At 40.5% G+C, this 16,490-nt stretch overlaps 1 protein-coding gene across 4 annotated transcripts in view; it reads right to left on the bottom strand.

Moving 5' to 3' along the window:
* Positions 1–16,490, bottom strand: part of LOC137657926 (LIM domain kinase 1-like) — a 431,530-nt gene that overhangs the window by 77,573 nt on the left and 337,467 nt on the right. For all 4 annotated transcript variants that reach the window (XM_068392621.1, XM_068392622.1, XM_068392619.1 and 1 more), the window contains one exon: positions 2,476–2,630. In XM_068392621.1, coding sequence (XP_068248722.1) covers positions 2,476–2,630 — 155 coding nt within the window. The remainder of the gene's footprint in view (positions 1–2,475; positions 2,631–16,490) is intronic.

Here is a 16,490-nt window from a genome sequence, read left to right as displayed (position 1 = left end):
CTTCCGTCGCCGAGAGGGACTTTGAAGGGTTTGATACGCCAGACCCTGATAAACCCGAACCTATTGTGGTGGATGAAATCGTGTCTCTTGAAAAGTCCATGGGGCTAAGGGTTGATGAAGATGTGAACAACCTTATTGAGAAGCATAAGGAAGAGCTCACGACACAGGACTTGATCGAGCTCCAGGAGATGCAACATTCGGAGGTGTTGCAGTAGCTCAGTAGCGAGGAGGTGGTGGAAGAGGAGGACCGCCTTTCTACGAAGGAAATCACACCCATGTTAGCGAGGTGGCAGAAGTTTTCTGATTTTATGGAAAAGAGGCACCTGGACAAGTTGGCTATGGTCGTGCGTTAGCCTTTTGTGACGATACTTGTGTACGTCATTTTCGTAACATTTTTAAGGGGAGACAAAAGCAAACATCCCTAGATAGGTTCCTTTTAAAAAGGCTGGCAAAAAGTTAAGGTGAAAATGAGGTAAAAGAGCCAAGCCAGAAGAAGAAAAGTAAAAAAATGAAAATGAAACCAAATTAGAACGAAGTTTAGTGCAACGTAAGATTAACATATATCTTTAAGTCTGTGTACAGTAAGCTAATTTCATTAAGCTAATTCTAAAGTTTAAGTTATGTTACGTAGTGTTACAAAAGTGTAGTGTACCGAACATGTTGCCGTCAAGTCTTTCTTCCCCTTTCTCTCTCCCTCCTCCTCTGCACACACCGCCGTTAGCCTCTATCGTTTGTCTCAAAGGTAAGAACTCCATTATAATGCCACATTTTATTGCAGATCATAATCAGTACATAGGTATTTGTTATTTTGTGAGCACTGTGAATTAGAACAATTAAAAACATTATTTTCCATTGTAATATACTGTTTTTATGTTTTTTCAGAGGGTGGAAACGGATTACTTTTTCTTTTAGTTATTTTATATGGGAAAATTGATCCGAGATACGAGCGAATTGACATACTGTACTGTACGAGCTCGGGTCCCGGAACGCATTAAGCTCGTATCTCAAGGTATTACTGTATAAGTTGACGACGCACTACGCAGGGTTTATCAGCTGATTTGAATGTAAACAATGCACAAGATTATAATTCGCTATGTTTTTAATTACAAATATGACACTAGAATGTGAATAATGCATTATTATTATTGGATACAGTTGAGAGAAACACCAGTTTAATCAATATTGGTTCATTTCAAATATGTAAATGAATATAAACAGTACAGAGAGAAAGCTAGGACCAGCTGGGTGTAGAGATAGGTAGGGCACACAGCGCTCCCAGTGTAAAGGAGCGGGGCTATTTAAAATCATCGCCCAGCTTAAATTTCATCGCAATATTTATGAACATTTTTATTTAATAGGTATTGCATTGATATTGGCTATCTCAATGCTGTTGCCAACTATTAGAAATCAATTCTTAATGTTGGGTAAACAATCATCACAAAGTTGTTTTTTTTCCCCCAAGGCCGCAAAAACCAAAACCACGAAGCAAGAAACCGTAATTAACGAAGGCCGACTGTATAGCCTATGAGAGGTTTCTTCCCTGCAAAAGATTACAAACCATGAAGCACACATCCCAAAGGGTTTAGCCTCATAAAGCTCCAAGAGCTCTGTTGTGTTTCTATAAGACTCATTGATGGGAGATATAACGACAGCAAGCAGTCAGCAGGCATCATCATCTGTGGCAATGACCCCGAAGGAATGTTGTTCGTGAGACTCGTTGTAATCTGGGCCACGATGGGAGAGGTGGTGACTGCAAGTGGTCGGCAGACATCAGCATCGGTGGCAACAACCCGGAAGGGAATTTGCTCAAGACTTGATTTGAAACCTGAGGGTACACCAGCAAAGTGCAGGCACTGCAAGCAGTCACCTAACTCCTTTTCCGTCAAGCTAAGAAGAACTTACGGGAAATGGATGAATCCAATCCCATCAGAAGATTCCTTGGGAGGGGAAATCCTCCTCCTCAAATCTGCCTCTGCTCTCATTTCTACGCAGAAGCTAAACGAATAGAGGTGAGCAGAAATAAAGGAGTGCTACAGTTAACTGAAACACTTATGGAAACCATTCCGTATTGAAGAAAAAATGAAAAATTAAACATTTTAGGCCAGTTGGTTCTTTACTATGGTTGTTAAAGTGAATAAAGCGAAGGAGAACCAACAAAGTCTGATTTCCTCCAAGCCGAAATGCAAAGAGGCTTGTGTGAGCCACTGCCTATGGGAGCAGGATGGTGGGTCTACCCTATGCTGGCCCCCCACCCCCGCTAACCAGCAAAAGGGAGTAACACCTCGCTAAAACTTTTACGGCTAGTTTCAGCCGTCGCCAAAATGTATCTCCATTGCAAAGAGATGAAAGCTCAGTACAGTATTTGGTGCTGGAACAAACAAAAAATAAAATCTTTAAAAAGTTCAATAGTAATATAAAAGCTTATCCTAGTTTTGCAACAAAGTGAAAGAAAAAGTAACAACAGGCTATATGTACCTTGAATCTGGATTGATACCACAGCAAAGAAAAGCTATTTTATAAAAGGGTTCAGGACAATCTTGACAATACTTTGCTTGAAATACTGCTTCGTTGAGACCAAAATCCATGGATCGTGGCATGTAGTCAGGATCAGCTTCAACTCTACCAATAATCTGTGATAGAAAATTATATAAATCAATAAAAACAGTTTTCAAATGAAAAAAATGAAATTGTATTAATGAGGAAATATGTAAATAGCTAAGCAAGTACTTGAAAAGATTAACCAAATCACTCTTCAAAAAATTATGAAAATACAAAAATATAATTCTCATAAAATTAATATCAATACCTGGATAATTTAGCTAGCCCTGAATCATAGATACAGCTCATGTTTTAACCGCATTGACAACCTTGCTACCTACTATTCTGTCCCACTGCAGGCAACGCTGTCAGCTAAACTGAGAGCTCACTCGCCTCTCTCGTCAGTTGTATACTACCAGATATGGAGAAGGATGGCTTAGACTAGCAAAGTTATCTAGGTAAGTATAATTAATATTAATTTTATCATTTTAATTCCATATCAGGATATATTACCTTAGGATAATTCATCTAGGCTGATCATTTACATTGACATGGATGAGGGATTAGGAAGAATTTACCCCTTTTTGGAACAGAATAGGAGGATCAAAGAACAAAGTAAGAAACTTAACCCTGAACAATTCTCACCTGTCCAATAACAGACCATAACAAAGAAGGGCAAGGGAGACTTGGAGGTCAGTCTCTTCAGTGTCCAAACACAAAACCAATTTGGAAGGGGAGGACAAAACAAAGCCAAAACCCAGCATTGGTAGACATGCTAAATGTCCCTGACTAGAGCGATGACTGAACAACAGAAGAAAAGGAGCAGAGAGAGACAGATATCCCGTCACCAAACAACAAACCAGAGAAGAAAATCCCCTTGGTACCACACCAGACACCAACCGAATGGATAGCAATCACATCTTCCCATGGAGACCAAAAGAGCCTGCATGTTGCCTGGCTCTACCGCCCCAGAGCAAGAATGACGCCCAGAGACAGGGGACACAACAACTGACAACAAAGACCATAGCTGAACCAGTTATCGCTAGAGAAACTGACGCAACCATAACCCGTAGAAGCGACTCGAATAAAATTGGTTTTGTTAGATAATGGAAAAGGAAAAGACATTCCTTTATAAACCTCACAAAAACTGAGCGCTATCAATTAATACCTGCCTACATGCCTTACGTCAAGGCGTATTTAACCCCCGTCTTGGGGAGAGTGAAATAGGATGTCTTGACTTATCTATAGGTAGTAAGTTAGCCAAGGCAACCAGCCACCAATTGAGATACTACCACTAGAGAGTTATGGGGTCCTTTGACTGGCCAGACAGTACTACATTGGATCCTTCTCTCTGGTTACAGTTCACTTTCTCTTTGCCGACACATACACCGAATAGTCTGGCCTATTCTTTACAGATTCTCCTCTGTCTTCATATACCTGACAACACTGAGATTACCAAACAATTCTTCTTCACCCAAGGGGTTAACTGCTGCACTGTAATTGTTCAGTGGCTACTTTCCTTTTGATAAGGGTAGAAGAGATTTTAGCTATGGTAAGCAGCGCTTCTAGGAGGACACTCCAAATTCAAACCATTGTTCTCTAGTCTTGGGTAGTGCCATGGTCTTCCACTGTCTTGGGGTAGAGTTCTCTGGATAGAGGGTACAATCGGGCTCACTCTCCTATCTCTTCCTCATGTTTTGTCAAGTTCCTTTGGGCTCAGGCCATGTCGTCCTGATGGAAGGGTGCTTTAGGTAGCCTTCTAAGGGATATTTGCTACAGTGATACTCCCAGAGAAATAAACTGAAGGTCTCCAGGATTCTAACTCCTGGCGTGAGTATCTAGTAAAGGATATCGCATAATATCAGGGGACGTATTTTTAGATACGAGACATAGCAATCTTCACCCCGAACAGATTTAACTCTTTGATGTAAGGGGGAAGAGTGGCAAAAGAAGGGGGTGCCAATCTAGGTACACTGTGGACCTCCTTCCCTATTACTACTACGACGCCATTCCTTTTCCTGTAGCTCTCTAAGCGAGTTGTGCTCCCGTGCTAACCCGGTGTTTTGTTACAAGTTACTGGAATATTCATCATGCAATCTCCAGCATTTTCATCCTTTGGAAAGTTGAGTATTAATTCTTTCCTGTGTATAATTTTAGTCTCCCTTTTCACAGTTAAATTTCTATAATTTAAGTGTTCATGTGAGCCTTGCCCAGACCGGAGGCAGCCATCTTACGACTGTGGTCGCCCGTTACTATTGCATTTTATTTAGTCAGTAGGGCGACACATCCCGGTATTAAGCTATGATGTTAGCTATTTAGGCAAATTATGTTGCACACATGAATTTTATTCCTCTTCCTATTATGTGACTCTACTGATCGTATGTGGCGGGAGCCCCGGCGGTACCAAACCTTGGCCAGGGATCCTACCAGAGCGAGACTACTCTCGCTTATATATACGTTAGTAAAGTAATCCCCCACGTTTTGCCTCACCCTATCGTTCCTTATTGATTCGGATGAGAATTTACATTCTCTAGAATCTAAGAATAAGTTACGATATACATTCTCTCTTAGAGAAAAGAGGCTAAACCCTTCCTCCCTCCCTGAATGCCGCCTTCGCTACAGGCGGCAACCACTGTCTTTTTCATCGCCGTCGAGTAGAACAGAGTTCTTGCCCCCTCCAGGTTTGATTTAGATAGTGACTAACTCGGAGTGCCCTTGTCTTGCCGCCGACGATGTCGCCAGCAAAGGAACCATGTACAGGAAGCCATGCTTCCTCAGTTCACTGTTGAAGGTAGGCAGCATACCTGCCGCCACCTCTCATCTCTTGAACTATAAGACCCTTTATCCTTCCCCCTTCTGTCCTTTAGTGACGTCATAGCCGTCACAATACTCTTTCACCGGTATTCTGACAGCCATCCCGGCTTGCTAGGTTGACTGAGTTACCAGCTGGTACCCTGCCGGTAGCAGTTAGTTCAGCTGTCTCAGCCACCTTCCCCCTTACTTCCTTCCTTCACAGGAAGTGAATATTTTTTGGGGGAAGATTGAGACAGCTCCTGACGGCTGTCGGTGGGAAACCTAACATACTTTAGGAAGTCCTCAGCCCTCTCTTGGACTGCCATCCACAATTGTTGCCGGCGGGGGCAGACCTTTTGTGGATGGGTGGAAGCCAGATTCAGAGAGATTCTTATCTCTTCCACTGGAACTCCCATTCTAGCAAGGAGACAGTAGGTGGCCTGATAGTCCTCCTACACTTCCAATTGTTTTGTTAACCATAATAATAGGAAACTCTCCTTCCTCAATGCTTTTTCTCTCTCTATCAGTTAATGCCGCCAGGTACTAACCTAACACCGGCAGTGACGCCGGCTAAACTACAGTATACAACTATACAGTAGTACACATGTTTTCTAATATGCTCTGTGTTTCCTGTCACAGTCTATTGTTGGGACCACAATTTTGTGTTGAGGCTGAGTACTCCCTCAACACCCAGATGGTTTATTTCGATCATCAGGACCTTAAAAAATCACCGATCAGTGTTAATATATACTACAGGTCGATAATGTTAGTATAGACACTTAATAACTCTTAACTCTAGTTCCTAGAATTTACTCCTACCTTGTATTCTCCCTATCAGGAAAACTAATTATTATTACTGAAGGGGGTCTCAGCAATGGCCTGGGAGGGGAAACACAGATATGCGTCTTTTCTACTTCCTTTCAAGCTTACTATCCTAAGCTACCATAAACGATAGTAATTACTATTGTTGATAAAAATTGTATGCTTTTATATCACTGATATAAGAAATTAAATAATCATTGAGCCACTTTTCCTTTACATGAGGAGCCAATGGAGAAGTGTGCAGCCTTATTCTGCAAAGACTTTTGTGGCCACACGAAGTGCAGGACTCATGCCCCCTGCTGCATCGTGTTAGGAGTTCTAAAGTATTGGGACCGGAAGGGTTGCCCCACCTGTTCGACCCTGCTAGCCAACGGCTTTGGAGAAGCCCCCCCCAGAGTCAACATAGAGACTAGAGATACGGAGAGGGAGACCCTTTGCAAATGGGTAAGAAGGTTCCAGAACTCTCCGGGACCGTACTAACCCAACGACTCCCTAAGGTGCCTACTGTTCCCCAAGACTCTACCAAACACAGTGGTACCCCAGGAACAGGTCCAGTCTCCCCTCATACAAAAGAAGATCGACACAGACATACATAAGGCACTGGAAGGCATGGACATCCACCAAGAAAGGATGTCAGAAGTGTCCATTGACACTGAGAAGGACCTACTGCAAGGAAGCCCTGAAGAAGACGTTGAACATCCACAAGCGAAGGAAGAAGGATCCGTTTCAACGGCAACTGAAGACCCTCAGTTAACCGTGACGGCATACCAACCTATGCCGTCAACCTCTTCAATCCCAACTCCACAACCAGTTGCACATGCTGACAAGAACGAAGAGATCCTCACTTCGATTCTGCGGATGATGGAATTGTTCCAAAAGGAACAAGAGATGATGAGAGAATCACTCAGGCAGCAGCAGATACTGTTTCAGGAGAGGGCGGACTGCCCTGGATCTACCAAGGGCTCCACTAAGAAGCCCCCTAAAGTGTTGGATATTCCTCACCACTCCCTGGAGGTATGCCGAGCATATGCCCATGATGAATGGGAAACTATTCGTCTTGGAGAAGTTGGGGACCAAACTGATTGAAGATCTCGAGTTCTGGCCTAACTTTTCAGCTTACCCAGAATATTACGTGAGACTGTGGGACGAACATGCAACCTATGAGGATACGGTACCCAAAGGGGTCATTGTCTTCGAACATGACAAGGCGCAAGCCACCCTCCTGAAAACCTTGAAAGAAGCCGGGTACACCAACTCCAAAGTCTCAGCACTGAGGAAGAGACATCCCACCTTTCTTGCTCCTTCCTCCATCTCTTTCCCCTTTTCGGAGAAAGCACTAGACTTTGCCATCAAGGCAGTCGACGAGGGCAAACCCTGCCCAACCCTAGAGGAATGCAAACCATTCTCTCTAGCACTACCTACCTGCGAGGAAAAGTGGAAAGATGTCCACCTAACCTTCTCCGTCTCTAAGTTGGATCCAGAGATAGCAGGCCAGTAGTTCAATGAGAACCTTCCGAAATTGCCAACCATCTTCTGAGGAGAGAACAGGAGTCGAAGGAAAGACTTGCGGCCCCCCTTTCTCATCAGAACTGCCTGGAAATGAGTGCAGGTCTACAGAACACCCAGAAATGTTCCTTTTCCTGGCTAAGTCCCACATGGGTACCCTTGTGAAAGACTTGTATGCTTTCCTCAGAGTGAGGAGAGCACACAGAGAGTTTGTTTTGGCCTCAGCGACCATAAGACACGAACCAAGGAAGCTGATTACCTCGAACATCTAGGGGAAAGACCTTTTCCCACAGGAACTGGTCCAAGAGATCATAGCCAGAACAGCCACGGAGAACAGGAACCTTCTCCAAAAGTGGGGCATGAGCTCAAAGAGGAAATCTTCCTCGGACGGAGGTCCCCAGCCCAAGAATAAAGAGGCAAGGAGACCACGCAGACCTGCACAACTGCCTGTCGTAACTATGACCACAATGCCTCAGATCACTTACCAGAAGGTCCCTCAACAACTGGCAGCCCCGTTGCCAGTGTTTAACCCTAACTCTGAGAGGCAGTCAACTTCCTTTCGCCCTAGTCAGAATGGAAAAGGACCTAAGAGAAGTTCGCCCGGTGGTAACTCCTCTCGGGGCCAAGGAGGACGTGGTCACAGAAACAAATCCTCAGGGCCCCCCCCCCCACATACAAAGAGGGGCCCCAGGTAGGAGGCAGACTGTATCACTTTCGGGATAGCTGAACCTTCGATCCCTGGGCCCACAGCCTATTAACGAATGGACTCGAGTGGAAATGAAACAGAACTCCAACCCGTTTTCTCAGAATAATTCCAACACTCCACCCCCTCGTTAGAAGAATATACCTCAGAACTCTTGAACAAGAAGGTAATAAGGAAAGCAAAGTCCATCAAATTCCAGGGAAGGCTGTTTTGTGTTCCCAAGAAAAACTCAGACAAACTCAGAGTCATTCTAGACTTGTCTCCACTCAAGTTCATCGAGAACAACAAGTTACGGATGTTTACTTGGCAACACATAAGGACCCTTCCACCAAAAGGAGCGTACACAGTCTCAATAGACCCAACAGATGCTCACTGGCATCTTCTATTGAGCCGCCCTTTCTCCTCCTACCTAGGATTCATGCTACAGAAAAAGTGTGTCTTAAGAGCAATGCCCTTCGGACTGAACACAGTCCCAAGGATATTCACGAAGCCGGCAGACACAATGGTCCAGCAGCTACACTCCGAAGGAGTTGAAGTACTAGCATATCTAGACGACTGACTGGTATGGGCAGCTTCCAAGACTACTATTTGCAGGCAGCCAATAAGGTGATCCAGTTCCTAGAACACCTGGGCTTCAAAATCAATCGCAAGAAGTCTCGCCTTCCTCCAGCTCAGAAGTTCCAATGGCTAGGAATCCAATGGGACTTTAAGTCACACCACCTCTCCATTCCATCCAAGAAGAGGAGAGAGATAGAGGGATCTGTCAAGAGACTAATCCGTCATATGAGGATTTCAAGACGCCAACAGGAAAGAATATTGGACTCTCTCCAGTTTGCAGCAGTGACAGACATGGTGCTAAAACCACGTCTAAAAGAAGCGTCAGGAGTCTGGAGAAGATATGCACCAAACGCTTGAAGAGATCAACCAATGTTGACTCCGACCCTGTTGCGCACACAGTTAAGGCCGTGGTCAACAGCCAAGAGCCTAGCACGAACAATTCCCCTGCAACCACCACAACCATCAGTGGTGGTACACACGGGCTCCTCCTCGAAAGGATGGGGAGGCCATTCTCACAAGAGAAAAGTGCAAGGGAATTGGTCGCATCAGTTCAAAACCTTTCATATCAATGTTTTAGAAGCTCTGGCAGTTTTCCCGACGTTGAAGAAACTATCCCCTCGCAGAACAATCCACATCAGATTGGTCCTGAACAACGAAGTGATAGTAAAATGTCTAAATCGACAAGGCTCGAGATTGACTCACATCAACCATGTGATATTAGTCACCTTCTACCTGACAAGGAAGAATCGATGGCCCCTATCAGCAGTTCACTTACAAGGGTTTCGCAACATGACGGTGGACGCTCTATACAGGCGAAAGCCCATAGAGACAGAATGGTCCCTAGACGCAGACTCATTCTCCTTCACCTCGGAAAAAGTCCCGGAACCTGCAGACCGACCTCTTCGCAACGAGTGACAACAAGAAACCACCTCGTTATGTAGAACCTTATATGGACCCTCAAGCAGAGGCGATGGACACCATGTCCCTCGATTGGAACAGGTGGAATCACATTTACCTGTTTCCACCAACCAATCTCCTGCTAGTGTCCTTGACAAGCTAAGATCCTTCAGAGGGACAGCAGCAGTAGAGGCCCCTATGTAGCCCTAAAGCAATTGGTTCCCTCAAGTTCTAGAGCTGAAACTGAAGCTGTTCCCTCTGTCGGACCCAGCATTATCCCAACTGGTCCAGAAGTTGACTGTCTACGCTTCATCCTCGAGAACCAACAACCTACATCTCAAGATTTTCTCGCCCTAGCGGCGAACAAAAGGTTAGGAATCTCGAAGGATAAAGTTGACTTCATCGAAGAGTCTAAGTCAAGTTCGACTAGGAGACAATATGAACCGTCATGGAAGAAATGGGTTTCCTTTGTGAAAACAAGGAAAATGACAAATATCGATAAATTTCTGTCTAGCATTCTTCATATTCCTACATGAACAAAGCCTGGATTCTACTACGATTACCTCGCGTACGTCGGCCCTGGCTAGACCACTTCTGTACGCCTTTGGAGTGGACCTCTCTAGTGAAATCTTTAACAAGATCCCTAAAGCATGCGCTAGACTCAAGTCAGCAACCCCACCAAAGCCCATCACGTGGTCTTTGGACAAAGTCTTGCACTATGCTTCGAACCTAAACAATGAGAATTTTACTCTAAAGGATCTAACACAGAAAGTCATTTTTCTGTTTGCCATAGCCTCAGGGGCTAGAGTTAGTGGAATAGTGGCCTTATCTAGAAACGAAGGCCATATTCAGTTCCTAGACACGAGAACTGAACCTCTATCCTAATCCTGCCTTTCTTGCCAAGAATGAGCTACCCACTAAGGGGTGGGATCCTTGAAGTACCTGCCCATTGAAGGAAGATACCTCTCTGTGCCCAGTAGTGTGTCTTAAGGTCTATCTTCGAAGAACTTCAGACTTCAAGGGAGGACAGCTCTTCAGAGGCAAAACCTCAGGATCAAACCTATCCCTAAGACAACTGAGAGCGAAGCTCACCTACTTTATTCGCAGAGCGAATCCTGACAGTACACCTGCAGGTCACGATCCGAGGAAAGTTGCTTCTTCGTTGAACTTCTTTCAACATATGGACTTTGAAAGACTCCGCTCATACACTGGGTGGAGATCATCCAGGGTCTTCTACAAACACTATGCGAAGCAAGTACATGAAATAAAACATTCTGTGTTGGCGGCAGGTAGTGTTATAAAACCTGTCGTCTAGTGCTGCGATGAACAGTGAACTGTTTTGGGACTTAACAGTGCATCGGGTGCATGGGTACACTTACCTTCTAGTGCAAATCACAACGATGATTAACCCGCTGTTCCATATAGGTGCATATCTGACCAATAACACCAGTGCTGAGTGAACATTTGCATCACAGTGTTGTTTATGCATTCCCAAAATCTGTACAAGTCAGACAGATTTGGTTTCACATCTCCATTGAGTGGCATTATTCCGATAGTGAAATTACATATTTTTTCCTACAATAGAAAATATGAACCCTAATGTGTTTTAATGCTGAATCAGATTCATACTCGATTGTAACTACATTTGATAATCTAGTTGCAAAGTAAAAATACTAAAAGTATTTGCGTCTTATTACTGCTATCTCAGTTACAGACAAATAAAACATGCCAGTGTTTTAATTAGGCCCTAGAAGGCCCCAGAACTTGAAATCAGGATACAGATTTCCATGGTAAGTGAAAGGTAAGCTCTAAAGTTTTACCTTCCGTTCCTACGGAAATTCAAACCTTGAATCCTTATTGTCGATGTCGACAATTTCCCTGCAAGGGCAGGAAGCACTAAACCAGTTCCAGGCTTAGTGGAAATGACAGTCAACTGGAATTTCACATACAGGTCTAGCAGACCAGATAAGGAAATCCATTCAAGGTAGAAGGCACATATACAAACCCACAGCTATAGTAATTTCAAGTTAATTCCCTAGTATGCTTCCATCAGGATGACATGGCCTGAGCCCAAAAAACGAATTTTGAACAAAGCGAAAAATCTATTTTTGGGTGAGAGTGCCATGCTGTCCTGATGGACTCACCCTTTCGCTGACCCCTCCCAAAATTACTCTAACTGCGGCCATTTCTGCTTAACGACAAGAAAAGGAATGGTGTTGTAGTAGTAATAGGGAAGGAGGTCCACCGGGTACCTAGATCGGCACCCTCTTCTTTCGCCACTCTTCCCCCTTACATCAAAGAGTTAAATCTATTCGGGGTGACGATTGCTATGTGTCATATCTAAAAATATGTCCTCTGATACTATGCGATATCCTTAACTGGATACTCCCACCAAAAGTTAGAATCCTGGAGACCTTCGTTTTATTTCTCTGGGAGTATCACTGTAGCAAATATCCCTTAGAAGGCTACCTAAAGGAACCCTTCCATCAGGACGACATGGCACTCTCACCCAAAAATAGATTTTTCGCTTTGCTCAAAATCCATTTTTTACAACTTATTTACATCACAACATGATTCACCACAAAAAGGACTGAAGCAGTTATGCACTTTAGGACAAACAAAGCAAGACTGAGGCTAAGTCAGCAAGAGATAGGGAGTTGTGCTGTGTGGTGTTGAGAGGGAAACAGCGCGAAGCATGCCAGGTGCAAAGGAGTGTGGTCAGTTTAAAATTATCAGGCTATGGTATTACTTATTGCAAAACCAAGCATACATGATTTTTTATTTGATAGGTTATACAGTCAGGACTCTTTTCACAAGAGTTCTCCCTTTGCAATTTCACTTACACACGGCAGAGAGAACCGCAATATCTATTAAACAAAAATTCACATATTAGCCATAAAAACTCTATCGGCACGATGATTTAAAATAGTCCGTGCTCCTTTACATAGGGAGTGCTTCACGCCACTTAACTCTCTCTTCATCCAGCTCGTCCTAGCTCTCCCTATACACTGTATATCCATTTACTGTGGTAAAAAAATTACAGCTATATTTGAAATAAACTGAATTTTGATTAAACTAGTGTTTCATTTAACAGTATCCAATAATAATGCACATAATATTTTAGTATAGTAAAATTTTAGTATAGTATTTGTAAATAAAATCATAGCAATTATAATCTTTTCCATTGTTACATTCATACTCTTCGAAATCAGCTGATCATCCATAAGTGGTCTGCTGTGGTAGCCTAAATTTTCATATCAAATAACTCCCTTATTATTAGGGCAGGCTACCAAAGGATATTTCATATTTCCTAAAAGAAACAATTATTACTTGATCGATCATTTTCAATAGTTTTATTTGAAATATTTCTCTCATAGTTTATTTACCTGTACTGTTGATTTAATTTAATTTGTTACACACAAAAACAAACACACACAAGGAGAGAGAGATACTTATCTAATACAGTACTATTTTAACCAATTTATATAGATGTTTTGAAAAAGTTAAGTAATAGTACAAACAATACTTTTTTTATTGATTTTGTAGGTAGTAGGTTGGCCAAGACACCAGCCATCCATTGAGATACTACCTCTAGAGTTATTGGGTCCTTTTACTGGCCAGACAGTACTACATTGGATCCCTCTCTCTGGTTACGGCTCATTTCATCTTTGCCTACACATACACAGAATAGTTTGACCTATTCTTAACACATTCTCCTCTTTCCTCCTACAATTGTCAACACTGAAATTACCAAACAATTCTTATTCTCTCAAGAGGTTAACTACTGCACTGTAATTGTTCAGTAGCTACTTTCCTCTTGGTAAGAGACTCTTTAGCTATAGTAGGTAGCTCTTCTAGGAGATGGACACTACAAAATCAAACCATTGATCTCTAGTCTTGGATTGTGCCATAGCCTATGTACCATGATCTTCCACTGTCTTTGGTTAGAGATCTCTTGCTTGAGGGTACACTCGAGAAGATAATTCTATCTAGTTTTTCTTCCTTTTGTTATTTTCAAGTTTCTATAGTTTATATGAGGCCCTTTGCATCAAGAGGAATAGGATATGATGATGATGATGATGATAGTTTATACATGAAAAATTTATTCTAATGTTATTATTGTTTTTAAACTTTTGTAGTTTTTCCTTATTCCCTTTCCTCACTAGGCTATTTTCCCTGTTGGAGCCCTTGGGCTTATAGCATCCTGCTTTTCCAAATAGGGTAGTAGTAGTAGTGGTAGTAGTAGTAGTAGTAGTAGTGGTAGTAGTAGTAGTAGTAGTAGTAGTAGTAGTAGTAGTAGTAGTAGTAGTAGTAGTAGTAGTAGTAGTAGTAATAATAATTTGTATGTGCATCAGCAGATCTGATCACAACAACCAAAGTTAAACAAAAAAGAGTCAGGAATACTTTGTAAAAATACTCCAAAATTTAAAGTAAAAGTAGATAAATGGTTTATTAAAGAACAATCAACTATTTAAATAATTGTAATTTTCTAGAATGCAATACTATAATATTGTTTCCTAAAATTAGTGTTCAGCTGACGAAATTGAATATTTTAAGCTACGATTGGAAATGGATTTATACTCGGTAAATTTTTTTGTGCCATACTTAACTGACACTTTTTAAGGCAACATATTTTGGTGTGTGTATATATATATATATATATATATATATATATATATATATATATATATATATATACTATATATATATATATATATATATTATATATATATATATATATATATATATATATATATATATATATATATATATATATATATATTTATATCTATACATATATATATATATATATATATATATATATAAATATATATACAGTATATATAATATATATATATATATATATATATATATATATATATATATATATATATATAAATATATATACAGTATATATATAATATATATATATATATATATATATATATATATACACATACATATATATATATATATATATATATATATATATATATATATATATATATATACAGTAGGGTCCCGAATTATGCGAGAATTTGGTCGATTAATGACCTCGTGTAAATGGAAAATCGCGAATTTCGAAACACAACTAACAGAAATAATTCCATTGCGGCCATGGCAACCAGCAATTTGCCTATTCAAATGTGTTTACTACCCATTTCCAATACTTTCTTTGTACTATACTGTATTTCTTTATAATATCAAATTGTTCTTGTAAATAAATAAAACATTTAATATACTTTAAAGTTCTAATAACTTGAAAAATGGTTAAAATTACAACCAGGATAGGTGTAAACACCATATATTTCCCGTTATAACACAACCCAAAATACACACAAATTTTAATGTTTGTCATATCTATTGTATAATACAACTGGTGAATAGCAAAACCATCACTCTATAGACTAGCTTGTTGTATGATTGAAAATCCAGAATTATCAAAATAAAGGCGATTTTATATCATGCGTTTCCTAAACACGCTAAAACGCACAATAGAAAACGACAACCAATGTTTTGTTTACGTTTATCTCTGATCACAACGAAGAAACAGACGCATTTATACTGTACATCTGTGTTTTTGAATTGACAGCAATTTTACCAAGTATAGATTATATGTTGAATTTGTTATTACCAATGTTCTAATTATTTTTTTATTAGAACTTTCAAATAAATGAAATGAATGCCATTTATGAAATGTTTTTTTTTTATGATGCCGCCTGAAACGGAAACCTTCCATTTGTTTACGCTCCATCTTCGATCATAATAAACAAACGAATGCATTAAACACACATGATCTAAGTCATAACTAATGATATTACAAACATTTAGTAAACATTATGTTATTACAAATATTTTACTTACCGTATCCATATAAATTCCTGAATTCGTAGCAAAGCTGGAAATTTTTTTTTCCTTATGCGTTTAATCTACAATAGCAAACTGCCGCTAATGACAGAGTGATAACTTACGATAATTCTAAACTGTTACGAAAGATAATTGTCCTTTCCATATCCAAAATACTTTTCCTAACTTCAGTTATAAGTCAACTTGTACCCACCTCAATTATGGATCCATATGCAAAAAAGGTAAAAGAAGAAAGTACTAGGCCTATTTTTAAAGTCACCGAACAATTAGGTTACCGCTATAACGTTCGATGTGAGAGAGAGAGAGAGAGAGAGAGAGAGAGAGAGAGAGAGAGAGAGAGAGAGAGAGAGAGGAATGGTTTTAAAGTACTAAACAATAAATATGATAGGTTATAACACATTGGTGTTTATGTAATATTAACTGTATATATGGTTTGAATAAGTTAAGAAATGGTGTAAACAATTCTTTGTTATTGTATTCGCGCGGAAGCTAGACATCAGCTGATGTGATCACAGCCAAAAGTAAAACAAAAATAAGTTAGCAATACTCGATTTTTAAAACACACCCGAAATTTAACAACATAAGTACATGTTTTATTATAGCGCAATTGACATCTAAAGAGTAAAAATTTTCTGGAATAGAATGGTGTTTCCTAAAAAATAGTGGTTTGCGGACGAAATCGGTTACCGTATTTTAAGCTATGATTGAAATGGATGTATACACGGTATAATTTTTTCGTTTTGTATTTAATTGACACTTCAAGAAAACCGATTTTGGTTTCTTCATCTATTTGTAAGTATTGTAT

The sequence above is a fragment of the Palaemon carinicauda genome, chromosome 18, assembly GCF_036898095.1.
Source record: "Palaemon carinicauda isolate YSFRI2023 chromosome 18, ASM3689809v2, whole genome shotgun sequence".
Lineage (NCBI taxonomy): Eukaryota > Metazoa > Arthropoda > Malacostraca > Decapoda > Palaemonidae > Palaemon > Palaemon carinicauda.
The sequence above is the reverse complement of the archived record's forward strand: the minus strand, read 5'-3'. Positions and strand labels throughout refer to the sequence as shown.